This window comes from Bos mutus, chromosome 28 (genome assembly GCF_027580195.1).
Source record: "Bos mutus isolate GX-2022 chromosome 28, NWIPB_WYAK_1.1, whole genome shotgun sequence".
NCBI lineage: Eukaryota > Metazoa > Chordata > Mammalia > Artiodactyla > Bovidae > Bos > Bos mutus.
Genome location: NC_091644.1, coordinates 7,020,567 through 7,047,321, shown reverse-complemented (window position 1 = coordinate 7,047,321; position 26,755 = coordinate 7,020,567). Strand labels below are relative to the sequence as shown.

General features: G+C 44.8%; 1 protein-coding gene across 5 annotated transcripts in view; it reads left to right on the top strand.

Annotated features, from left to right (window-relative positions):
- The window catches only part of FRMPD2 (FERM and PDZ domain containing 2), a 101,298-nt gene that overhangs the window by 47,136 nt on the left and 27,407 nt on the right, over nt 1–26,755 (top strand). For 4 of the 5 annotated variants that reach the window (XM_070364614.1, XM_070364615.1, XM_070364612.1 and 1 more), the window contains 6 exons: nt 188–326; nt 5,895–6,050; nt 10,802–10,987; nt 17,765–17,909; nt 21,902–22,112; nt 25,079–25,179. In XM_070364614.1, coding sequence (XP_070220715.1) covers nt 188–326; nt 5,895–6,050; nt 10,802–10,987; nt 17,765–17,909; nt 21,902–22,112; nt 25,079–25,179 — 938 coding nt within the window. Of the gene's footprint in view, nt 1–187; nt 331–5,894; nt 6,051–10,801; nt 10,988–17,764; nt 17,910–21,901; nt 22,113–25,078; nt 25,180–26,755 lie in introns of all 5 variants that reach the window. The other variant, XM_070364613.1, reaches the window with a different exon arrangement.

The window sequence follows — 26,755 nt, the reverse complement described above, 5'->3', positions numbered from 1 at the left end:
GACAGGAGGCACGGTGTGGATAGACAAGCTCACCCTTGCGTTACTGGCATTGCCCTCTGGGTTCCACTGACTTGTGTCCCATCTTCTCTCCTTTTTCTGCTTCGCAGACTGAGGAATCCCTCTGGCTTTAGTGCTCTCCTTTGTCCTCAGCGTTCCGGTAACCTTTATTCCTGCATCTCTTTGGCAGGCACAGCTGGACAAGGCATCAATTTTACCTGCAACTTCGGAAAGACATCCTGGAGGAGAAGCTGTATTGCAGCGATGAGACGCTGTTGCAGCTGGGGGTCCTTGCTCTGCAGGCTGAATTTGGCAGTTACCCAGAGGAGGTAGGTGTGGAGATCAGGGGCCCTTGGGTGGGGTCACTAGAGAGGCAGTTATGGGACACTGGGGAGCTGTTGTAAATGTGAAGACTGAGCCTGTGTTCTTAGCACCTACCACTGAGATTGGGGTAAACTGCATCCACCCGCCCACCCACCCACCCATCCATCCATTCACCTATCCATCCAACAAGTATCCATCAAGTGTTCTTTGCTCGGCTCTGGGGGATACAAAAATGAACAGGTCAAGTTTATACATTGTAAGGTAGTTCTAATCTAAAGTCTTGCCTACAACCAGTAATGTACTAATTTATTGGGCTCATCATCACTGGCTTTCAGATGTTTTGTGCCATGACCCCAATTAAAAAAAAAGACAAACATTATAACTCAACCTGTACACATGTGTCCATGTAACAGAAGTGAGGCAAAAGTTTAGGAAATAAGATGCACTTATGTGATACACACTGGTATTTCCTATTATAGTCTAGTTAATTTATAAGTGCTGGTTATGAAGCACTCACAGATCACCCATGGATTACAGGCAGCAGTTTGAAAACCATTTTTCAGGCTTCACCAATATCTCGCTCTCTTCCCAGCACATCTTCAGAAGTTGCCTCTATGTCTGGAGCCGTCTAAGTCCCTCTTTATCCCCTTGCATTTTTCACCGTCTGGTATGGAGTATCCATTTCCTTATCAGTCTTGCTGTCAGTCTCTCCATTAGAATGGAATCCACCAGACGGTAAAGATTTTGTTTGTTTTGTTCTGCTGTTTCCCTCACGCCAAAGCAGAGCCTCAAACATGGGGAGTTTGCTCAAGACCAACTGATCTGAGGAGTGGGTGGATGAACTGAGTACAGGCTCTTGGCTGGATAACACTGTGGATAAAGTCATCCATCAGGAAAGTCAGCACCTTGCTTGTCAGGGAAATGTAGTTCAGTTCCCAACACCCAGCCTTCTCTGACCCTCACTTTCCTGCTCCCACTTCATCTACAGGGACTGAGACCTCACTTTCCTGTCTTGGCACGTCCCCACCCTACCCCCTGCCTGGGCAGGCAGTCTCCCAGGGCCAGCCTAGCCCACATAGCCCCTCCCTGCCCCTTTGGCAAAACTCCAGGCCTGTCACTGCTTGGAGCCCCTTCGTGTCTCCTCGCTTCTAGAGCTGGAGTCCCATCCACGCCTGGGCCTGCTCACTCCTGCCCGTGTGCTGCTACTTTGAGGGGGTCTTGGGAGGAGAACGGCCCAGGCACATGGAGGGTGCTGTAAGCCACGGGTGCCCTGGCGACAGTCGCCATCCTTGTTGCAGCCTCTAGTCCAGCCCTGTGATGGCTCCTACAGACAGGGAAGTGTGGCCTCCCGGGGCAGTGTTGGGCTGACCTTAGCAGGCTCTATAGATTGAAGGAGTTTGTGAGTCAGACGGAATGAGATCCAAACCCTGCCTCTTTTGTTAAGTAGCCACGTGGCATTAGACATTATTTCTCTGTCTCAGCTCTTTATCTGCAAAATGGAAATAGGAGATAAGAGTAGGTCAGAACTACTGCAAGCGTGGAAGGTGGTGATGTATGCTGAGGCCCCGCGACGCAGCTGCTCTTTGCAAGTTTTCCTGCCCTGCCCTGGACTCAGGAGCGCTCTGCTGGAGATTTCCTGCCCCGCCCTGGACCAGGAGTGCTCTGCTGGAGAACAAAGACCAGCTTTCAGTCTGTGGATTCAGACATACAGTTTCAACCTGATGCCCTGGATCTAACGCTGAGAGTTGACAGAAACAGTAGGCCAGGTCCACCGAAGGCAGCCGGGAGCACACAGGCCCAGACCCTCCCACACGTTCTGCAATCCGGGCCCAGACCTCACCCTGGGCACCCCATTCTGGTGCCCCTTGCGCCCATCAGCTGCCCGGCTTCTGACTGGCCTCACCTAGTTTCTGCCTCAGCCTGGATCTCACCCTTCACCTTCAGCTCCTGCTTGAGATCCTGTCTCACCACCTCTGCTTCTGCTCTGGCCACCGGTGTGGTTCCAAGGTATTCTCTGCTGCCCCCATGTGGCTTCTAAAGGCGGACCTTTTCCCTTTCTTGCACGCCCGTGTGCATGCATGCGTGTGTGTGAAAGTAACAGATTACACATACCCGTTCATTTGGGCATCTACTCGCTCAACCCTAATTTATGGAGGGCTTGCTCCTTGCTTGCATCATCTAAGCCTGTGTCAACCCTGCAAAGCTGGTGTTATTTCCGTTGCATTTTATTTAAAAAATTTTTTTAAATAATTTTATTTAATTGTTTGTTTTTGGCTTTCCTGAGTCTTAGCTGCCGTGCAGGCTTTTCTCTCGTTGTGGTGAGTGGGGCTTACTCTCTAGCGCACAGGTTTCTCACTGTGGAGGCTTTTCTTGATGCAAATCACGGGCTCTAGGGCACGAGGGCTTCAGTGGTTTGGGCGCGTGGCCTCAGCAGTGGTGGCCCCCGGGGTCTAGAGCACAGGCTCAGTCATTGCAGTGCTCGAGCTTACATGCTTGCTCCGAGGCACGTGGGATCTTCCTGGATCAGGGAACGAAAATGTGTCTGGGGCACTGGCAGGCAGATTGAAGAATTGTGCCTCTGTGAGGTTAGGTAAGCTAGTGAGAGCACAGTTGGGACTCATTTCTAGGGCCCTGCTATCCTATGTGCCAGCACTGCAGTGGGCATGTCAAAGGGCATAAGGAGGTCTCAGAGTGCAGGCCTCTCCCTACATCTGGGTCACTGAGTGAGCAGGAGGAGGGGGCTGGCCCGTCCGGAGCTGCAAGGATTTCACGGCAGCCTTAGTTAATGGGCCTCGAGGCTGGGCAGTGCTGCCAGTCAGATCCAGGAAGGAACCTCGTGTGCCCTTCTAAGGGGTGGATATTTTGTCTGATAAATGTTTCTGGTGCCGGGGGAAAAAACATGATTTGGAAACCACTGCAGTGAAAGACTGGAGGCACTGATGAATTGTAAGCTGGGAAGTAACATGATTACATTTGCATTTTAAAAAGGGAGACAAAGACAGTTTGGTACAAAAATAAATCTCCTTAATCACATCATTGCAGCAGAACAAATTTCCTCTGGGTGCATTCTCCTCCAGCCTTTGATCACACATGGGGATTTTATGCAGTTGTAAATGTTGCCACATTTGATTTGCATTCTGCTTTCTCACTCAGTAGTATGTCTTCCCTTGGCCTTCCTAATGAGCTTTTGGGATAACCACGTGGCGTGCCTCACTAGGGCCGGAACTTGGCTTTCTTATTTGTTTTCTCGCTCGTGGGCGTCACCTAGAGGCTCCATGGAAGTGCGCATAACCACTGACAAAGAAAGAAATACTGATGCTGGAGCTCTTTTAGTTTCATGCTGACTTCTGTTGATCTGACTTCTTTAGTTCTAGCAAAAGGATGCTGGGTCAAAGGTCCTACACTTTTAAAAAATGTTTAATGTCCTAAACAATTTTAAAAAATGCTTGATAGACTTCTGTTTTAGAACAGTTTGAGGTTCTTAGCACAATTGGGTGGAAGATGCAGAGATTCCCTACGTGCCCTTTGGCCCCACATACGCTTCCCCCACTCCCATCGTCTCCTTCTATCAATTCCAATTTATTGCAGCTGATAAGCCTACGCACTGATGTATCCTTATCCTCCGGAGTTCACAGTCACTATTAGAGTTCGCTCTTAGTGTTGTACATTCTCTACGTTTGAACAAATTGATAATGACAGATATCTACTCTTACAGAATCATACAGAATAGTGGTTTTTTTTTTTTGGCCATACCACGTGGCTTACAGTGTCTTAGATCCCCTACCAGGGACTGAACCTGGCCCTGGCAGTGGCCTAACCACCGGACCACCAGGGAATTCCCCAGAGTACTTTCATTGCCTTGAAACTCCTTCGTGCTCCCCCTCCTCCTCCCCTACCCCTGGCAACTGCTGATCTTTTCGCAGTCTCTATAGTCCTGCCATTTCCAAAATGTCATAGAGTTGGGATCATACAGTACATAGCCTTTTCAAACTGGCTTCTTTCACTTAGTAATATGCATGTAGGTTTCCTCCATGTCTTTTCAGCTTGATAACTTATTTCTTTTTAGTGCTGAATAATATTCCATTGTCTGGATGTGCCAGAGTTTATTTATTCACTCACCAACTGAAGGACCTCTTTTGCTTGAGTTTTGGCAGCTGTGAATAAAGCTGCTGTGAACACCCATGTGCCGATTTCTGTGTGGACGCGCGTTTCCAGCTCCTTTGGGTAAATACCAAAGAGGTGATTGCTGGATCATATGGCACAAATGTGTTTAGTTCCATAAAAAATTGAAGAACTGTCTTCCCAAAGAGGCTTAACCATCTTGCACTCCCACCAGTAACTGAATGACTTCCGGCTCTTCCACATTTTGCCAGCATTTGGTGTCAGTTTCCGGGTCGGGGCCATTCTAACAGCATTCTGAACGCTTTTTTGTGTACTGGATTACCAAGCAATTTCTTCCTCTGAGCTGAGCTCAGAACTGGCATGGGCCAGCCCTAGGCTGGAGGATTCTGTCTCCAGCCACATGGGGACTCCTGTGCCAGACCAGGAACATGGGGATGTAGTGGATGCTGTGCCGTTCCTGGCAGACCCCCTCATCAGACCAACGTGCCCATTCCCAGCCCCGAAAAGGCCAGATGCTCCCAGTTTCCAGTTGCCTCCCTCATGGACAGTTGCCCTCAGCTTGCGTCTTGCCCAAGATTAGGCTGGTATTGGCTTCCTGAGACTAGGATGGGCTAATTCAGGAACACCAGGGAAGGGTCAGCTTCTCTATCTGCCAAGCTCTACCTTCCTCACTCCTTCCTGTGAACCTTGAGACCACTCCTCCAAAATGTCTGTGTACCTCTCCGTGCCCCAGAGTCCGTACCAGGGAACTCAGTATTGCAAAGTGAGTGATGGCGAGCCACAGTGTTAGCAGGGCTGCAGCCTCAGGTTTCCAGAAGAGTCGGCGCCGAAGGCTCAGGCCTGGGCTGTTGGTGCCAGATCTTCTCTTGTTTGGGGGACGCTTCTTGATCACTTTGTTGTGAAGAGATGGTGCCATAGACAAGCCTCCCTTGAGAGAAGGGGAAGTGTGCTGGTAGCGCATGCAGATAGAAGTGCTGAGTGAATATATAGGAACACAGCTTTAGAGCCAGGGTTTCACTGTGCCATTGGGGAAGTGGCGTGACATTGCGGAACGGGCGAGGGCTTTGTTTCTGTCACTTCCAAATGGTGTGAACTTAGTTCTGTTAAATGACTTTCTTTCTTGTTCATTTGGCTCATGTTGGCAATGACAATAATAATACTGTCCTCTTACGATTACCTGGAGGATAGAAAGAGCTAATATGTTCTGGGGACCTCCTGGCATACAGAAGGGGGTCAAAAACAGGTGGCTTCTTTCCCCTTTCCCTTCTGTTTCTGTTACGTGGTTTGGCTCAATCTCTACTATGGTAGAATATGATATCCAGTGGGCACTTCAAAAGAGCATCTTTTCCTGGGGCCCCTAACTGAGTTGCGACTGCAGACAGGCTTCTGTTCTGCTCAGAGTCTTATAGAAGCTGTCTTGGCTGTGTCCCTTTTCTTCTGCATCTTTCCAGCAGGTAGAGAACAAAGCCTATTTTCGAGTTGAAGATTATATCCCTGCAAGTCTCATTGAGAGGATGACGGCTCTCCGGGCCCAAGTCGAAGTCTCAGAGATGCATCGTCTGAGCCCCATGCTTTGGGGAGAGGATGCTGAGTTGGAGTTCTTGAGGGTGAGGCCTTTGGACTCTTGAGGGGGCACGTAGTCAGCAATACCCTCCAGAGATTTCCCTGGGGCTGGGTGTGCTCAGAGCCACAGGGAGGTACAAGCACAGGGCTCGAGACTTTTGGAAGTAGATGGCATTGGAAATGATCCCCCAAATGAGCAGGATTTACTGGGCCAGGGTGGGCATGGCAGGCCCTTTCTTCAACCTTGGAGCTCACACTGTCAATATTCTGTGAGTGGGGGCAGGCCACATTTACTGTAGAGACATTTTTGACATCTGAAGTGCAAACTTGAGTGTGAGCCAAAAGCGAAGTCTCTTATGTTGGTGCACAGAGCCTCCGATGCACAGCTTTTGCTCAGTTCACAACTTAACACCCGGAGTGGACCAGGCACTACAGGAAACAGACAGGAAGGACGTGCTTTCTGCCTCTGGGGAGTTTAAGTTTTGCAGGGAGGACAGAAGGGGACCCAGAGGCTTGCAGCACTGTGAGAGCTGATAGCTGCCCAGTGAGAACAGAAACAGTACCAGTTACTCTGCTTCAGGACGGGAGGGGCTGGCCGCTCTGCCCGTGCAGATAGAGCTGGGGGTGGGGGAGAGACATGTGGGAGGGGCCCCCGAGCATCCCCAGGGTGATGTCCCTGGTGGGGCTTCTAGAGTTGGGGAGCAGTTTAAAAAGGGAACTCCAGGGCTTTTATATTTCTTTTTACAATGTCTCCTGAGACAAAAACATTCCGTTTTCTAGCTTTTGATAGAGATAGTCTTTTGAAAGCAGAACTGCTGAGGTGAGGGCTATATTTTTTTTGGTCAGTCACTTGGAACTTTCTGCAGCACTTAGTACAGTATAAACACTTGAGTGTTTCATTTGAGCAGCTCTGGGAGAAAGGCGCTCAGTGTGTTCCCTAATCCAGCCTTTGTTCCGGTTCCTTGCTAAGTGGATGCAGCATTCCCTTGACAATGAACAAGTGAGGACTTCAAAGCCATGAGCACACCTCTGGTGGAGAGAGGGTGCAGGACCACAGAGCCAGCAGAGAAGCCAAGGATTTGGGTCTGCAGGCCTCTGCGCAGCCCTGGCTTAGTGTGCCTGGCTCGTTGTGTCCCTTCTTCCTCTCATTGAAGGATGACCAGTAGTTGTAAAGGAAGCCACCAACTCAAGGAAAAATGTGGAAACTTTTTTGGGGGATATCATTTTCAAATTAGTTGATTTACAATACTTCATTAATTTCAAGTATATACAGCAAAGTGAGATATATATATATATAAATGACAACCCACTCCAGTATCGTTGCTGGGATAATCCCATGGACAGAGGAGCCTGGTGGGCTACAGTCCATGGGCTTGCAAAGAGTCAGACATGTCTCAGCGACTAACATACACACACACACACACACACACACACACACACGCAAATAGGCTTCCCTCATGCCTCAGACAGTAAAGAATCTGTCTGCAGTGCAGGAGACCTGGGTTGGATCCTGGGATCACAAAGATCCTCTGGAGAAGGGAATGGGTATCCACCCCTGTATACTAGCCTGGAGAATTTCATGGACAGAGAAGCCTGTCGGGCTACAGTCCATGGGGTTGCAGTCAGACACAACTGAGTGAATGCACATTCACTTTTCACTTCATTCTTCCCCAATGAGACAACACCATCCATTTGTATGTGTTCATCCTTCCCTCTTTTGTCTGTACATTCACATGTGTACATGCACTTACGTTTAAAACTGGATTTATATTATATAGTCAGTTTTGTGGGCTGTTTTTAAATCTCATCTCACTATTGAAACTTTCTTTTGAATCAACACATGAGGTACCCCAAATTTTTTCTCAGTATCCTGTTATTTGGCACATAAATTATTGTAAATATGGGACTATTTTAAACAACACTGAGATTCATATTTTTTTCTGCATATGTCTTTAGCTGCATTTCTGCTTAATTTCTTAAGGATAGACTCTCATGAGTAGAATCACAGGGTCAAAGGTTAGAAACATTTTATACAATGTTGGCATATACTGCTGACAGTCTACATCACAGACATCTCTGTTCATTTCTTGTCCCTTCTTCCAGGTTGTAAATGTCCAGAGGGCCTTGGATCCCCAGAACTCAGCACAGAGACCAGTTACTCCAATAAACATTTCCTGGATTATTTAATTATAGCTCCTGGTGGCTCCCTTTTCCATTATCAGATGACACCTATTGGCCTGAGCTTCACTGATGACTAACGCTGCTAGTTCATCAGATTTGGCGAGAGTCCAGTTTGGGTACTGCTGCTGGCAAGATTCACACCTATATTAGCATGTTAATCTCAGAACAACTTGTTCAAGGTTAACTTGGTGTTTTCCAAACTTCTTCAACCATGGAGCCATTTTTCCACATAACTAGGGATTGCCATATGCTGTTAAAATATTTTCTTTTTGTTGTTGAAGTCATACTGATTGTACCTTGTATTTTTTCCCACTTAGCATTATAACCTATGCATTCCCCAGACAAATACAAATGCTTTGTAAATATCCCTTGCAAAGCTTGCCCAATAATCCCTTTTAAGGTGGTACCTTTGTGTTTAGTTGTTCAGTCATGTACTACTCTTTGTGACCCTCTGGACCAGATTCCTCCATCCAAGGGATTTTCTGAGCAAGAATACTGGAGTGGGTTGCCATTTCCTTCTCCAGGGGATCTTCCAGACCCAGGGATCAAACTGATATCTCTTGCGTCTCCTACACTGCAGGCAGATTCTTTACCTCTGAGCCACCAGCTTCCCTTACCTTTAGGTGATACCTTTTAGGTAGGACCCTATAGGTGGTGGTTTAGTCACTAAGTCGTGTCTGACTCTTGCAACCCCACGGACTGTAACTAGCTAGCCAGGCTTCTCTGCTTTTGGGATTCTCCAGGCAAGAATACTGGAGTGGGTTGCCATTTCCTTCTCCAAGTACTCTATAAGGCAGGGCCTTTAGGAACATTTATTGCAAGGAACTAGTTTTCTCAACCCAACTCTGGAAGTCTGCACCAAACATCACTCTGATCAAAGGGTTTTGATCTTGGTCATTTGGTATATTTTCTTAGGACAGATTCCTGGAAGTGCAATGATAGGTCAAAGAAGGGCAGGCCTAGGAAGATAAAGGTTTTCTACCAACGAGAAGCAGGTGAAAGAGACCGGATGAGGAAGTCTGTCCCAGGAAAGCCCCGTAGGGTCCTGCTCTGTTACAGAACAGCACTGAACCATTTTAAAAATGTTGTGGGTCCAAGTACTTCAATATCATATCCCTTTCTATATAATTAAAAAATTAAAAATTAAAATCAAAACTAAACAATTTAAAAAATAAAAGAAAGTCTAATAGAGGCTATTCTATTGATGAATAGAATCTTCTACTGATGATGAATATTCGATAGAATTCTATTCTATCGAATAGTCTATTATTCTATTGATTCTATTCTAATGATGACTATTTTAGTGCTTTAATTTTTTTTTTAGAAATATCACATCAAATTCTTTAAAAGAATTTATGCAGTTGTTTTGGGTTGGCCCTGCTTTGTCGTACTTTAGGCACATGCTCAGTCTGGCCATTGGACATTTCAGCACTGATGTCTGGTAATACTGTTTTAGACGATGACGATGACAGTGATGATGACAGGCTCTTTCCAAAGCTGAAAGAAACAGCGAGATTCTGGCTGCAGAAATGTAATCAAGATCATGCAAAAGGCTATAGGTTTTGTAGGCAGTGTGACCTATCTGCATAGATTACTTATCAGTACAGGGAGAAAAGACAGAAAAGGGCTCGAGAAAGGAGCTCTCCAAAGCCATAATTTGTCCTCAGTTTTGTGAGGATGAGAGAGATTGGGCAGGATTTTGTCCCCTCTGCTCTGGGGTAGGATGAGCACCGGATTTCACCCCTGAAACCCTTCTGAGAGAGTTTCAAATGTGTGGAGAGCACATGTACACATTCTTAGCCCACTTGCCTTGAGCCGAGGTGCATCAGTCTTCTAGTAAGAACTGGAGTCTACCAGGTGAGGATGAAGATGGCAGAGACCAGAACAGAGACATGATTACCATTCAGACATAAAAAAAGAATATCTGGATTAGATTTACACACCAGTCTCTGAAGATTTTGGTTAGCCTGCTGCAGTTCCCAGCTCTGACTGACCCTCAGGTTCCTGACAAAATTCTGTCTCCTAAACTGGAAAACTGAAGACAGATCTTGGACTGTGGGGACCCCACCCAATCACTGCCACATGCTGAGAAATGCCAGTGATTGCTCCTTTTTTCTGCAGGATGTTATCTTGTTTTAATAGTGCTGCTGATCATTTGGAAGGCTGCTTTCTGTGCCTGGGCCTCAGTTTTTCCCCCTGTAAAATGAAGGGGTTGTATCAGTAGTACTGCAGTAGGCTTTAGAAAAAGAAATCCCTGTGAGATGATTCAGAAGAATCTGAATTCTACAACCTTGTTCAGGATATTATTATTTTCTGGTATCCCTTTCATAATTAATATCAGTGTTCCTAGCGTCTCAAGGTACTTCATTAGGGAAGGATTCCTTCATTCTATTAATAAAATATAACAACACCATCATATTAGAGGTGCAGAGAAATGCTGTAGTAAGGAGATATGTGTAGCTTAGTGTTTCCGAAACTTATTTGGCAATCTTACTCCTTTTTTCAGAACATCTGTTAAGGTTTTGTTTTTTTTTTTCCTCATGGAATGGTTTGAAATCCATTATTTTAGACCAGTGTGCCTGTTTCTTCTTAATTGGCCTTGTTCTCATTCTAGGTCGCTCAGCAGCTCCCGGAATATGGTGTGCTGGTGTACCAAGTTCTTCCAGAGAAGACACGGCTGGAAGGGGAAATGGCTCTGGGGATCTGTGCCAAGGGTGTTATCGTATACGAAGTGAGAAACAACAGCCGAATTGCAACTTTACGGTTCCAGTGGAGAGAAATTGAAAAGATTTTGGCTTATGTGAGTGTCACTCAGTTGATATGACCCCGGCTTTGTTTTCCTTTGATCTCTTACCCCTTTAAAGGAACAATAGGTCAGATGATCTTCTCCTAAGAAGTTAAGCTCACAGCCTGTCAGCTAACCTGTACTCCGTTGACTATGGCATGTTTGGGAGAAGTCTACCAGGGGATTTGAGTCCCCTAGAGGCCACTTCTTCTGCCATCCTTCACCCAGGCCCCTGTCACCTCCAGTGGCAGCCACTAGCCTAAAGGACTACACCTTCCCTCTGGGTGAAGTTCTTTTAGTTTGGGGAATCTATTGATTTTGGGAGTGGCAAGGTTGGGAGTGGCAGATGGGGAAGGAGAGTTTGAAGTAGGTGCAATGGAGTCTGCATGCTTTTGAAACATTTTCCTTTTATTTTAATTTTCCCTTTGCACACATAGTGGGGAGGCATCTGGCCTGTCTCCCATGGACTACAGATGTGAAAACATTTGTCAGTCATTAAAAAAAAATTACAGTAATAACACACCTATTAAATGTACAGTGTTTGAAATAACATTTGAACATCATTTATTTGAATTTAGTTACAATTAATTTTCACACTGCTCATGGGGTTCTCAAGGCAAGAATACTGAAGTGGTTTGACCTTCTCTTCACCAGTGGACCATGTTTTGTCAGAATTCTCCCCAATGACCTGTCCATCTTGGGTGGCCCTACACAGCATGGCTCATAGTTTCATTGAGCTAGACAAGGCTGTGGTCCATGTGATAAGTTTGGTTAGTTTTATGTGATCGTGGTTTTCATTCTGTCTGTCCTCTGATGGAGAAGGATAAGAGGCTTATGGAAGCTTCCTGATGGGAGAGCCTGACTGAGGGGGAAACTGGGTCTTGTTCTGATGGGCAGGGCCATGTTCAGTAAATCTTTAATCCAATTTTCTGTTGATGGGCGCGGCTGTGTTCCCTGCCTGTTGCTTGACCTGAGGCCAAACGATGGTGGAGGTAATAAGGACAGTGGCGACCTCCTTCAAAAGGTCCCATGATGCACTGCTGCACTCGGGGCCTTCCAAATGCAGCCTGAAGCAGCTGGCCCTGAAGCGGGCCACTGACGACCCACTCCTCTGCCGGAGACTCCTGGACACTCATGGCCATGTCTGGGTTAGTTTCTTGTGGGGTCACTGCTCCTTTCTCCTGGGTCCTGGTGCACACAAGGTTTTGTTTGTGCCCTGCAAGACTCTGTTTTCCCAGTCCTGTGTAAGTTCTGGTGGTTCTATGGTGGGGTTAATGGTGACCTCCTCCAAGAGGGCTTATGCCATACCCAGGTCTGCTGCACCCAGAGCCCCTGCAGCAGGCCACTGCTGACCTGCACTTCCACAGGTCAGTTTTCACTCCAATCCCAAAGAAAGGCAATGCCAAAGAATGCTCAAACTACCGCACAATTGCACTCATCTCACACGCTAGTAAAGTAGTGCTCATAATTCTTTAAGCCAGGCTTCAACAGAACGTGAACCATGAACTTCCAGATGTTCAAGGTGGATTTAGAAAAGGCAGAGGAACCAGAGATCAAATTGCCAACCTCTGCTGGATCATCAAAAAAGCAAGAGAGTTCCAGAAAAACATCTACTTTTGCTTTATTGACTATGTCAAATTCTTTGACTGTGTGGATCACAACAAACTGTGGAAAATTCTTAAAGAGATGGGAATACCAGACCACCTGACCTGCGTCTTGAGAAATCTGTATTCAGGTCAGGAAGCAACAGTTAGAACTGGACATGGAACAACAGACTGGTTCCAAATAGGGAAAGTAGTATATCAAAGTTGTATATTGTCACCCTGCTTATTTAACTTATATGCAGAGTACATCATGTGAAATGTCAGGCTGGGCGAAGCACAAGCTGGAATCAAGATTGCTGGAAGAAATATCAATAACCTCAGCTATGCAGATGACACCATCCTTATGGCAGAAAGCAAATAACTAAAGAGCTTCTTGATGAAAAAGTAGGCTTAAAGCTCAACATTCAGAAAACTAAGATCATGGCATCTGGTCCCATCACTTCATGGGAAATAGATGGGGAAACAGTGGAAACAGTGACAGACTTTATTTCTTGGGCTCCAAAATCATTACAGATGGTGACTGAAGCCATGAAATTAAAAGACCCTTGCTCCTTGGAAGAAAAGTTATGACCAACCTAGACAGCATATTAAAAAGCAGAGGCACTACTTTGCCAACAAAGGTCTGTCTAGTCAAGCCTACGGTTTTTTCAGTGGTCGTGTATGGATATGAGAGTTGGACTATAAAGAAAGCTGAGCACTGAAGAATTGATGCTTTTGAACTGTGGTGTTGGAGAAGACTCTTGAGAGTCCCTTGGACTGTGAGGAGATCCAACCAGTCCATCCTAAAGGAAATCAGTCCTGAATGTTCACTGGAAGGACTGATGCTAAAGCTGAAACTCCAATACTTTGGCCACCTGATGTGAAGAGCCGACTCACAATGAGGGCTTCCTTGGCGGCTCAGATGATAAACAATCTGCCTGCAATGCAGGAGACCAGGCTTTGATCCCTGGGTGAGGAAGATCCTCTGAAGAAGGGAATGGCTACCCATTCCGGTTTTCTTTCCTGGAGAATTTCATGGACAGAGGAGACTGGCAGGCCACAGTGGGGTCGTGATTATTGAATATTCAATACTGTTATTACTTCCTATTTTCTCTATCTCATATTTGATTGTTCAAAATTCTCAATTCTCAGTGTAATTTCTTTTAAAACATTTGTAGAAGTGCAGACAACCTACCAAGTAATTTTGAAAACTAGAATTTTTGAAGCCATAAATTTAACAGCCCCCTGAAGTATTTTATATTTAAGTTGGTTTAACTTTTACAGATATTTGTTTTCCCTGTGACCACAAAGAATTTCTTGTTTAAAGCTGGAAAGTCATCTGGTTCACAAAACAAACTTTGTAGCTTAAAAACACCCAGTCACTAATTAGGATTTCCATGTTCTGATGACCAGTCTCTTCCTCAACATAAATATCCTTTTTTATGGAAAAGTCATCATGGGAAGTAACGTCACCAGCTGCTTGCCACAAACCCAGCATCTTACACAGAAAATGACTTGAGCTCTTCATGCTACGACTTAGGAAGCTAGTTTCAAATTAGCTTAATTACTAGAGGAAGCCAGAATGCTTCAGACAATTGCTAACATGTTTTGTCATCCTAAAGAGAGGTAGCCAAGGAAATAGGAAAAAAATGCCATTTTTACAATGAATATGATTTGTAGGTACATTGGCAGCCCGCCTGTGACAGAGACATCAATTCAGAAGATTATTCAATCACGAAAGCATTCATTGTGAAATAATGAACTTACCCATGCTAATAACTGTTCTTGGATATTAATAGTAGTTAAAAATGTCTGGAGAGAAATGCGCGAAGCCTGGGAGGATACAGCATTTGTAGGGCTCTCTTTAAAAACAAGGATGCAAATTTCCAAAAACAAACAAGGTTTTAAAGTGACTGCTCATGTAGAATGAGAAAATTAATCACCACAACTCTTGAATTGTAAAAGATCAACTACTGCAAAATCCCCAAAGTAAAAAAGTTAATATTCTTATTAATGAATTTCCGGATAAACTCTATAATTCTTTTTTTTCTCTTTCAATGTTTTGGTGGCACACACTTTGTACTTTTCCATAGGATGATACTTTTGTAATATCTTTTTTTCTAGAGAGAAGAGAAATCTAGCACATCTGATTGAAAGTTGTTTTTATTGTTGATGAGATCCATAAAACATGCAGCTTTGCGACAGACATTCTTGCTCTTTGAAGCGCCACTGCAGGTTTCTAGGCTACCAACACAGGAAAATCAAATAAATTTCATATTGTGTGATTCCCATCAAGAAAAGAAAAAGAAAAATATGTGCACTGTATTGATAAGGCAGTATATGTACAATTACAAAGTACATTCCTGATAGGATAAAAATCCCACTTAATTCGATGTTTTTGAGAATTAAATTACAGGTTTTCATTTCTGATGATTGAAAATGTTTCCTGCAGACTGGCCTCTGGCTCTGCATTTCAAATCTTATTCCTCTCTAGGGCTGACGCCACATACTTCTGAGGCTGGTTATTGTAGGGCATAGTCAATTTTTACATGATTACGGGTCCTGTCTTTATGCTGAGATTTTGGGTGAGTTGGTCCAATGGAAGGAATATTCTGGGATGGCTGGCAATACACTGTTGCAGAAGAGACTGTAAATCACGTAAATAAATCCCATTAACTCTACATTGAAAGCAGCCCCATTCATTTCTGCTTCTCCTTAGCGGGGTCTGCTTCTCCATCGTGCAGTGTTATCTCTGGTGAGAAAAATAAGACTGAGTTCCAGTGGAAAGAAGAGTCAGTGATTTTAATTGATTGTGGTGAAAGCATCTTTCTTTCTACATTTTATAAAAACACAGGAAGCTGTTGCTGGGTCCCTTCCAGGAAATGGCCTTCCCAAGTAGGGGTCTGGAGTTTCAACTTCCTTACCTGGGCACATCTGCCTCTGTCTGAGAGAATCTTATCCTGCAAAGATGTGTCAAGCCAAACAAATAAATGAGCCTGCAAAGGAACAACAATAAAATTACAAGGGAAGAAATATTTGAAATGATAAAACATGCTTTGAAACAAGCATGATGTTACAGAAACACCAAGTATTTTTATTCTGTAACAACACAGATGTAAATACACTTTTTGTGTTTGTGCTGAAAACCCTGAGATTCAAGTTACTCATCATCTTATTCATGGAGCAGTTTGCTTGTGTGAAAGTTGGCTTGAAGATATGGATTTCCCATTAAATGATGTTATCAAAGTGGGAAAAAAAAATCTAAACCACTACAGTCAAGACTATTTTCAGCTTCATGCCAAGAAATGAGATAGCAGTTCTCCTCTCTGGGGTGTTTAATACCTTAGGGCACTGGGGTCCGAAAGCACAATGGTTTGGCAAGAGTTTATGGTCTGAAAGAAAGATGTGGTGTATACGTGTGCACATGTGAACAATTCTCTTTTTTTAGATTTGTTAAAGAAGAATTATTCAATTTTAGAAAATGACTTATCTAAGATTTTTAATACCTGAGTGAATTTAATATAAAATTGTCATGACTGTATATAAGCATATCAATGCATATTGACAAAGTAGATGGATTCTAAGCAAATATTCAACTTTGGAAAAGTATGGATAAAATGATCAGCCAGTGGAGTTTAGACATTATAATTTGAATACTGAGGAAAAAATTAGTGAGGATAGTTAGATAGCATCTATTAATGTTTGAGAAAATGCATTAAATATAAAATACTAGATATAATTCAGTTGAATTCAAAATCCATTCACATTAGTATAGATTCAACATTAATTTGTTAATAAAAGTAAAGGATATTTAGAGAATGCTTAAATTATCTGAAATTAGGTTAATGGTAAAAAAAAGTTTTTTAAAAGGGAAGTAATGAACAGTTGTCACCCTTTGTTAATATTTGATTGTGTGAATGGAGGTTCTTGGGAATGGCAATTATCAAAAATTAAAAGGGATTAGCCTTAAAGACGGAGAAGGCAGTGGCACCCCAGTCCAGTACTCTTGCCTGGAAAATCCCATGGATGGAGGAGCCTGGTGGGCTGCAGTCCATGGGGTCGTGAAGAGTAAGACACGACTGAGCGACTTCACTTTCACTTTTCACTTTCATGCACTGGAGAAGGAAATGGCAACCCACTCCAGTGTTCTTGCCTGGAGAATCCCAGGGACGGGGAAGCCTGGTGGGCCGCTGTCTGTGAGGTCGCACAGAGTCAGACACGACTGAAGCGACTTAGCAGCAGCAGCAGCAGCCTTAAAGAAGTGCAGGAGTTTCAGAATGCCCTTTCAAGCATAAAACCTGTATTTATAAAGTTATCTTTATAGGAGCAAGCTCAAGGTTCTTATGAAATATCTAGAATAGAGATTTTATTTGGAAGTTATATATAAATTTGTATTTAATAGCATTTCTATTACTGTATATTTCATTGTTCTTATTAGAGTTATATATTGCAAACATTAAGGATCTTTTCCTGGAAGCTCGATATAGATAGCCCCAGATAGATATTCCTCTCCAGTTTATCTCAGTGAGCGGTACAAAAATTATCCCTTTGCGCATGGGCCTTGAAGGTATAAATGCGGAGGAAGTGTTTCTTGGTGATATGACCTCAGTTCCTGCTGCATTCTGAGGCGTCTCCGTCCGCTTCCTCATCTGTAGAATAAGGATAATGATGGGACTGCTCTCATTCTGTAGCTTCTAGGACGAAATGAATTAAGACACAGAGAGGATTTAGAACAGAACCTGGCACATAACAGCATGAAAACATGAGATTGCTGATGTGATTTTATCTTTTCTGTAAACCTGCTAGCTGAGATTTTGCCTTCCAAGCCCAGGAGTTCGGACAATGCAAACTATAAGTATATTCAGTGGCCTTTCCCGACGCACGTGGAGATTATGTTCACTTCTTGCTGAGGGAAATGCCTGTACTGAACTCACTTCATATTCTTTTCACCTAGCACAGTCCTTGGCAGATACCAATTGCTCAATAAAGAAACATTTGATTTATGAATGAAGGGGGAAAAAAAGAGGGGTTGTATTTAAACTAAGAAAAAATATTGGGCCATAGTCAGACAATGTCTGCCATACCCTTCTGGATGCCTACATTGGTATCCAGCTGACAGCTCCTGCATTTGGTTATTTTCTGGATAGTTATACTTCGATGGATGGGTGAGAATGGTCAGTGGATTGAAGTCTGCATTTGTTCCCCGCAGCGGAAGAAGTTCATCATCACAAGCGTCACTGGGAAAAAGCACACATTTGTCGCTGATTCAGTCAAGACCTGTAAATATCTGCTGGGCCTGTGCTGCGCCCAGCATGGGTTTAATGCTCAGATGAGTTCTCCTGGAGTTACGAGTGGTGAGTACACACTACGTTCTCAGCCTAAAGCTAGTTGGGCTTGAAGGCTGGGTGTATCCTGGTTACTGTTGAGCTCTCACCATTATTTCCTATTCATTTATAAAAGGGAGCAATATAATATAGTGCTTTCACCATTCATATTCCCAGAGTGGTCCCTGTGTGTGCGTCACCTGGGAGCCAGTTAGGAAGGCAGAGTCTCAGGCCCCTGAGTCAGAATCTGCCCTTGTGAAGACCCAGGTGATCTGGACGCAGATGAACCCCAGGCTTGGAATGTGGACCCTGGAGTCCAGCAGACTCAGAGCTATGCCAGGTACTAGCTGCGTGACTGTGAACACTCACTTGCCTTTCTGGGCCTCGGTGTCCTCAACTGAGCAACTGCCCATCCAGCGGGTTCGTGCTGTGCCCCAACAGGACGTGCTGTTCTCACTCATCTAGAATGAACATCTGATGTTTATGGCTCCTCGTGACACGTTATGGAAGCTTCCTGCTTGTGGGGGTTTTGTTTGTTTTCAGTCACTCGGTCGTGTCCGATTCTCTGGGACCCCATAGACTGCAGCATGCCAAGGGGTTTTGTTTGGCACCAGTCAATTCACAGGGGAGCTGCGTCCCTGCATCCTGGCATCCTGGAGATCCTGGGGATCAAATAGGAAACAAAATTGTTGAGCATTCAGATGCAGAACCAAATACAGAAAATAAAAGTGGCCTATTATTTTCAGCAAAACCAAACAAATATATAAATATGTCTTTGAAGTCACAGACTAGCATTTCTATGATGTTTCCAGGGAGCTAGAAATAATGAATGTAAATTATGTTTTACCTGCTATTGCTAAAATAAAGTGTGAGACATCATCCGTATCTATTTTATTGCCTGATATCAATGAACATAAAATATTTATAAAGACTCCATGGGCTTACTAGCAAAATTAGTCCTTTTAAGCCTGTCTTGCTCATAATACACTGTTTTCTCAAACTACAGATTCGACCATAATAGGAATTTTGGGGAATCTAATATTTGCATGGCCTCTACTTGCCATGCTCTTCCAGGCTCAGACAACCAAGATAAGTCTGATTCTCCAAGAATAAGTTCAAGGACAATCCGCTCCTTGCAGTCCTTGCCAGTTAACCGCCTCTGTGCTCCCTTCCCAGATGGAGCTGACTGCTCCTCCTTTCGTGCAGGCTCCACCTTCTCACGCGTGGTGCTCAGCCCCTTTGATTTGTGGATGTGTCTGCCTCCACCTTTCAGTGAGCTGGGAGTTCCCAGAGGGTAGGGAGAGGGTCCCCGCCTTTACTGTTCCAACATGAAACAGAGGTGTATCAAGTGGGAGACGGTTAATATTAACACACGTTTTTTGAATGAATGGATGGATAATTGGTGTGGAAATACAACCATTTAATTCATTGTGCCTCTATTTTGATTTTATATTTGGTTTTCAGTTTCCAATATCATAAATAATATTGCAGCAAACATCAGTGGGAGAAAAACTTTTTTGTATCTTGTATTATTTGTTTAAGCTAGATTTCATTTAAATCTGGGACACAAAGGCAGGGGCAGTTTTAGGGCTTTTGCTGGTTTTCTGAGCACCATTCCCGTGCCCAGTATCACCGTGCCTGCTTCACTGCATCTTTGCTGGAAGACATATCATCATGTTTATCTCTGTTCATTTATGGGGAGAGATGATTCCTTGGTGTTGTTTCATTTGACATTTCTTTGACTGTTGGGAAGCTGGACGTTTTCCAAATGTTTCTTAGTCATTCTTCTGTGAATTGTCTCAACAAGCATATTACTTTATAGTTATATTTGATTCCCTGGGGTGAGAGAAAAATCACCGAGCTTCTACAAGTGCATAAATTCAGGATTAAATCAGAGAGAATCTGTCAGCATCGCAGAGGGGGACCACAGGCCTTTTCTCGTCCTTTCAGACAGTTGGCCGAAAGCTTCAGGGGTGCTTGTGGCCCTTCTGCAAGCTTGTGGCTGTCAGACTCCACAGACCTGCAGTGACCAGCCGCCGTCCTGCCCTAGTCCCCTTCTCCGATTCCTTGTGGCTTCCTCTCTGGCGCACCAATGCTCCCCATCTTCTGCTGGGGATAGAACTCTGCTGGGAATGCAGGCCCTTTGTGATCTTACTCCTCTGCTACCTTCTGGAGCCTTCCTCTCTTGGGCACACCTCTTCTTCCCATACCGCCAACCTCTGTACATAGGGTTCTTTGAAATCCCACAAAACCTTTTTGAGCTGAGTCCCTGTCATCACTTTCTTTCTCTACAGTGTCTCCCTGTGAGTATTAAATATCCACCATAATTAAGGCTAAGGTCACTGTCCCTTTAGACCTTGGCAATCGGAGGGGGCTGGAAATGCCTCAGATGAATCTCCCGTGCTGTTTTCATCTCCACGGCCTCGGTACATCCATTTTCTGGTATGGGCTATAAAGCCAGCTGAGTGAGTCCTGCTCTACCACCTACAAGCCCTGGGGACCTTGAGCAAATTGTCAACTCTCTCTTAGCCTCACTTTTCCTCATCTATAAAATGGGTATAATAATATCTAACCCACAGGGTTCTTGTGAGGATTAAGTGAGACAATACAGATAACATGCTTACCACTGTGCCTGGCATGTGACAAGCACACAGGACGGGTGGGCTGCTAGTGTGGATATCACTGCCATTGCTGCTGTATCATATTCAAATTGCGTTCAGTCTTCTTTTCTTCCTTGCCTGTTGTGTTCAGTCGCCAAGTCGTGTCTGACTCTTTTGTAGCCCCATCTGTCCATGGGACTTCCCAGGCAAGAATCCTGGAGTGGGTTGCGATTTCCTTCTCCATCTCCCTTGCCTGCTGTACGTGAATGATGGTGCTGAGTGCCTCCTAGACACAGAACGTTTCCCCAAAATATTTTTTAAAGGCTACCTTGGGACTTCTCTGGCAGTCCAGTGGTTACGATCCCTGCAGGTGGTGCAAGTTTGATCCTGGTCAGGGAATTAAGATCCCACATGCCATGTTGTGAGGCCAAAAAGAAAAAAAGAGCTACCTTTTTCAGTGGGTGCGGTACGGACAGTGAACCAGGCCCGCTGTGCGTTAGGGGGATTGTCTCCTAGAGGAAGTAAACGCTCACGGACAAGCTCTCACTGAAGGCACCTCACTGCTTTAGATATGAGTGCAGACACGCGCTCACACACACAGCTTGGAGCCACACCAGTGCCACGGGCTGAGCATTCTTTTCTTCTTGGTCGTAACAGGGTCGTGCCATCTGTTGATAGTCAGAACATAGTCATCATTTTCTTTTTTCAAATTACAAACTGGACTTTGTATAAATCCTAGTTAAGTTAAGGAATCTATCTATCAAATCCAGTTTCTTACGAACGAAGTGGTGAGAGTCACTCACATTCCTGGGCTCACGTTAGGGATTTCATCAAAACCATTTGTTACCTCTTTCTGTAAGAAGAGAGGGAGGGCGTTGTTAAAACTGGAAGACAACACATCTGATCTATTCATATTTCAGAAAATCGGATCTTAAATCTTATTAGTAAGGAAACTAAGCTGTGTAGAGATGAAAGATTGTGTTCCACAGGGCAGAGAGGAGTCTTGGGAGCTCAGGTAATCTGCAGACCTATTTGTTAACGTTTGGAGGATGGTTTGTAAAGGCAGCGAGCAGAACGGGTGGCGGCAGTTAATTTTACACCAGGCTCTGCTGGCGCTGTGACACTGCCATGAACTGTGCCTCAAAGTCCTTCAGCTGCCAGGGCATGGAGGGTATCCCGTCTCTTCCTACCTGTGTGTCTGAGTTTTCTTTCCTTAGTGAGTGCTAACTAGACAGACTTGGCATTCTCAGGGCTCATCACAGCAGCTCCACGAGCCAGCATGAGGAAAAATAGGTCCCTCGCTGCAGACAAAGTAAAGCCAGGACAGCACCTGGGGCCTGTGATGTGTTGCTGCCATGAGAGTGATGGAACCAGCATCATTCTTGTGGGTATTTATGTTTATCTGTTTCTGCCACATTTCAGACTCTGATAAGTGTGTGCAAATGGCCAGTCTGAGTCTTGCACACCTGGCCCAGTCCAACCAACTCACTTGGATTCAGAGACTGTCGAGCTCAGAAAATGCGCTGTTCATACCTGGGCTGGAGGATGCCGCGGGGGGCCTGCTGCGCAGGTCGCTGGATAACTTCACCATGGACACCAGCAAGGGGACAAGGGCCCAAGGACTCAGAGGCAGGTGGGTTTGACACGTCTGCTCTCTGGGCCTGAACCGCCGTGTACTTGGTGCTCTGGAGCAATCCCTACGTGAAGACCTTGTTTAAAGGAGGTCAGATGTCTCAGGGAAGTACGTGTTCATTGGGTAATTACCAGTTAATTCCACAGAGATTTCCCGAAGGCTGTCTGTGGGCCAAATCTATGCTAAACACTCTAAGGCCGATATCCCATGTCTCCCTGCTATGCTGCTCTATCTTTTGGCGGAGAAAGAGCTAGGTGATGATACGAAATTGATGAGGACGAAATAAGCAAGTTGTAGTACCTTTTCGGGTTTGTCATGAACCAGGTACTGTTCTAAATACTGTATCCATCAAAGACTTTAGCCTTCACAACCCTACAGAGTAGTTTCTATTTTCTCCCATTTTGGGACTTGAACACACACAACTGGCCCTGGAATCTGCACTCCTAACTGCTACACTACTGCTGCTTTCTTTGTTGATGAATCACTTGTAATTTAATTTGCAAGGCAAAATAATGAGCTTATCAACATAACTCTACATTATAACACAATGATCCATAAATTTTAAACTAGCCTATCAGTTGGATTGCACTAACATGGTGCAATAAAAATAGCACAGATTCACAGGCAGCATGTGACGTTACAGGAGCAATGAAGATGTTACAGGAGCTGTTCTTTGGAATGAGTTATACATCTGTTTCAGCAAGAGGAAAGGGTGGTTGATTTGGATTGTGATGCATATATTATATCTTAAAGCAATTCATAGAAAATTATGGCTCCCAATCTGTTGATGCAAATATGCATCACCATATACTGCAAACCCAATCAGTAATGATGAAGCCAAGCTATCTATTACTGTGTGACGAACAACCCCAAAGCACAGTGGCTTAAAATAGCAAGCATCGCGTTATTCTATTTCACAATTTTCTGGGTTACAAATTTAAGGCAGGGCTTGGCTGGCTGATTCTTCTCCTCTTGACGGTACTCATCTGGACTGGTCTGAAGCCTCCAAGACTGTGTTATTTACATGCCCAGCCCACTGCTGGGGATGACTGGGACGGTGAGCTCAGCTCACCTGATAGATTAAAAGCTCAAAGAAGCCATGACTGACTCGAGGCCATCTGCGAATGCTTTGACTGCAAAATACCCTTCCAGTGACCTGCTAGTGAAAGGTTGTTGTTGAATCACGCGAATACACTGGGATTCTTGGCCCCCGGAGGAGAAGAATTCAATCTGGGGCCAGAGACGAGGCTTGATCGCTCAGAGCTTTTGTGTAATAAAGTTTTATTAAAGTATAAAGGAGATAGAGAAAGCTTCTGACATAGGCATCAGAAGGGAGCAGAAAGACTACCCGCTTGCTAGTGTTAACAACGAAGTTATATAATCCAAAGAATGTCTGGAGGTTGTAAAGACCTCCCATAATTTACATTTTAAGATAACAGAATTAGCCAGAAGGTTTAATCCAGAGACTGTCCTCAGGTAGGATACATTATTGCTATATAATCCTAAGGAATGTGGAGAAAGAAAAAAAGTTTGTCCTTTCTTCCTCCTTGAGAATTCCAGACCCCTCTCTCCTTGGGGACCCCTAGACTCCTTATCAACCTGCCTAGGAACTGACTCTCTCACTAGAGGACATGCCCATGAGGGGACTGGCAACATTGCATGGCAGCCGGCCTTCTCAATCGAAAGCTGAATCAGAGTCCTCAGTAATCTCCTCTACTTTTAGTTTATGAATGCCAGGTTTTCACAACCCTTAATGACTCACATCAGTCAGTCAGTCAGTTCAGTTGCTCAGTTGTGTTCAACTCTTTGTGACCCCATGAAACGCAGCACGCCAGGCCTCCCTGTCCATCACCAACTCCCGGAGTTTACCCAAACTCATGTCCATTGAGTCGGTGATGCCATTCAACCATCTCATCCTCTGTCATCCCCTTCTCCTCCTGCCTTCAATCTTTCCTAGCATCAGGGTCTTTTCAAATGAGTCAGCTCTTTGCATGAGGTGGCCAAAGTATTGAAGTTTCAGCTTCAACATCAGTCCTTCCAATGAACACCCAGGACTGATTTCCTATAGGATGGACTGGTTGGATCTCCTTGCAGTCCAAGGGACTCTCAAGAGTCTTCTCCAACACCACAGTTCAAAAGCATCAATTCTTCGATGCTCAGCTTTCTTTATAGTCCAACTCTTACATCCATACATGACCACTGGAAAAACCATAGCCTTGACTAGACGAACCTTTGTTGACAAAGTAATGTCTCTGCTTTTTAATATGCTGTCTAGGTTGGTCATAACTTTCCTTCCAAGGAGTAAGCATCTTTTAATTTCATGGCTGCAGTCACCATTTGCAATGATTTTGGAGCCCCCAAAAATAAAGTCTGCCACTGTTTCCACCGTTTCCCCATCTGTTTGCTATGAACTGATAGGACCGGATGCCATGATCTTCGTTTTCTGAATGTTGAGCTTTAAGCCTACTTTTTCACTCTCCTTTTTCACTTTCATCAAGAGGCTCTTTAGTTTTTCTTCACTTTCTGCTGTAAGGATGGTGTCATCTGCATATCTGAGGTTATTAATACTTCTCCTGGCAATCTTGATTCCAGCTTGTGCTTCTTCCAGCCCAGTGTTTCTCATGATGTACTCTGCATATAAGTTAAATAAGCAGGGTGACAATATACAGCCTTGATGTACTGCTTTTCCTTTTTGGAACCAGTCTGTTGTTCCATGTCCAGTTCTAACTGTTGCTTCCTGACCTGCATACAGGTTTCTCAAGAGGCAGGTCAGGTGGTCTGGTATTCCCATCTCTTTCATCAGAGGTTACTGATAACTTTCCATGAAAAGGGAATAACCAGGTCAGCCTTTGATGGCATCTAGAGATCTGCTGACCAATAGAGCATGGGACCACCACACATACTCTGAATGGTGGGAAGTTGCCTCCCAGGGGCCTCTTGTCTAAACTTGTTGTCTTTCCCCACAGCCCCTGCCTTGGCCGAGAGCAGCTGGAGCGCCTCTGTTTGATTCAGAAGCCAACAACTTGTGACCCTCTCTCTAGGCAGCCTGCTCAGAGCATGCGCACAGGTACAGGCCAACCATCGGCCAAGCAGGGGTAAAGGAAACCTTACCCATTAAGCTTGCTTTCAGTCTTTTGCCATCACTTCATTTTGCTTCTCCAACAATGTTCACAGTCTTTTTGCTTTTCCATTAATCTCAAAAGTACTTATGGTTGAGAAGAGCCCTTATTGTCCACCTTTGGCTTGGGCTGGGCACATTGATCTGAAATGTGTGAGCACTGGCCAAGATTCTGAGCACTCTGGTCCAGTGTGAGGAATACCTGCCATGGAGAGGCATGGTTAGAAAAATGCTTCATTCATTTTTGTTACAACTCTTCATGCAGTCCCAGAATATCATCTCCCACTACTTACCAGAAAGGCTATTCCCTGGGGGCTCAGATGGTAAAGAATTTGCCCACAGTGTGGGGGACCTGGGCTCAATCCCTGGAAAATTCCCTGGAGAAGAAAATGGCAACCCACTCCAGTATTCTTGGCTGGAAAAGTCCATGGACTGAGGAGCCTGGTGGGCTACAATCCATGGGGTTGCAAAGAGTCAAACATGACTGAGCAACTAACACTTTCACTTTCTCTTATCAGAAAACATAATCAGGGCAGACGGCCTCCCTCTTCGTCATATATCCTCTAGGAAGGTCCCCAGTGGGACATAAAAGTTCCTGAGTTAGAGAAGATATTTGTGTTATGAAGATATTAATATACATATTGATAAATATTAATATGTATATTATTTGTGAGCATTAAGCCTGGGGGCTGAATCTGGAATACCACCAGGAGGCTCTTTACATGACCTGTGTGCCAGTCCTATTATGGTGCCCTGTGGGAGGGCGTGATGTGGAAATCTTTGAGGGGTGGGTTACCGTTTGGGGATTTGTCCATGTGCTCTGTGGTCAGAATTGGAATGCCCCTTAAGGCTCTGTCTTGAGTCCCCTGCAAGACCCAAGCTGGGGGCAAACTTGCAGGGTGCCTCCGCTGGACTTTGAGGCCACATCACGCTTGGTGGTGAGGGGCCAACAAGAGGAAGGCTTTGCTGTGTCATCTCTGCGCTCAACTTTAGTTCTGGCTTTCATCGTCAGCAGGGTTGTACAGGCTCAGTTGCTCAGCCGTTTCCAACTCTGTGTGACCCCATGGACTGTTGTCTTCCAGGCTCCACTGTTCATGGGATTATCCAGACAAAAATACTGGAGTGGGTCGCCATTTTCTCCTGCAGGGGATCTTCTCAGCCCAGGGATCAAACCTATGTCTCCTGCATCTCCTGCATCAGCAGGCAGATTCTTTACCATTGTACTCTCTGGGAAGCCCTGTCAGCAAAGTCACCTCTGCTCAAATTCTGTCTTATCCTAAGACCAGTGCAGAAAAAGAATAGCTGTAATAAGTCGTGCAGAACAAGCACATGGCCCACCCTGCCTTCCTCTGCTTTTGATGAGCCACCGCTGGCCCAGTGAGCTCATCCGGTATGTGCTCTGTGGTCGGTGCACAGTATTATGCACGTGCACACCCGTGTGTGTGTGAAATGCTGTTCACACCCTTTGCATTACCTCTCAGATAATTTTGGGAAAAAGCACAATGTGTGGCTTTATTTTCATATC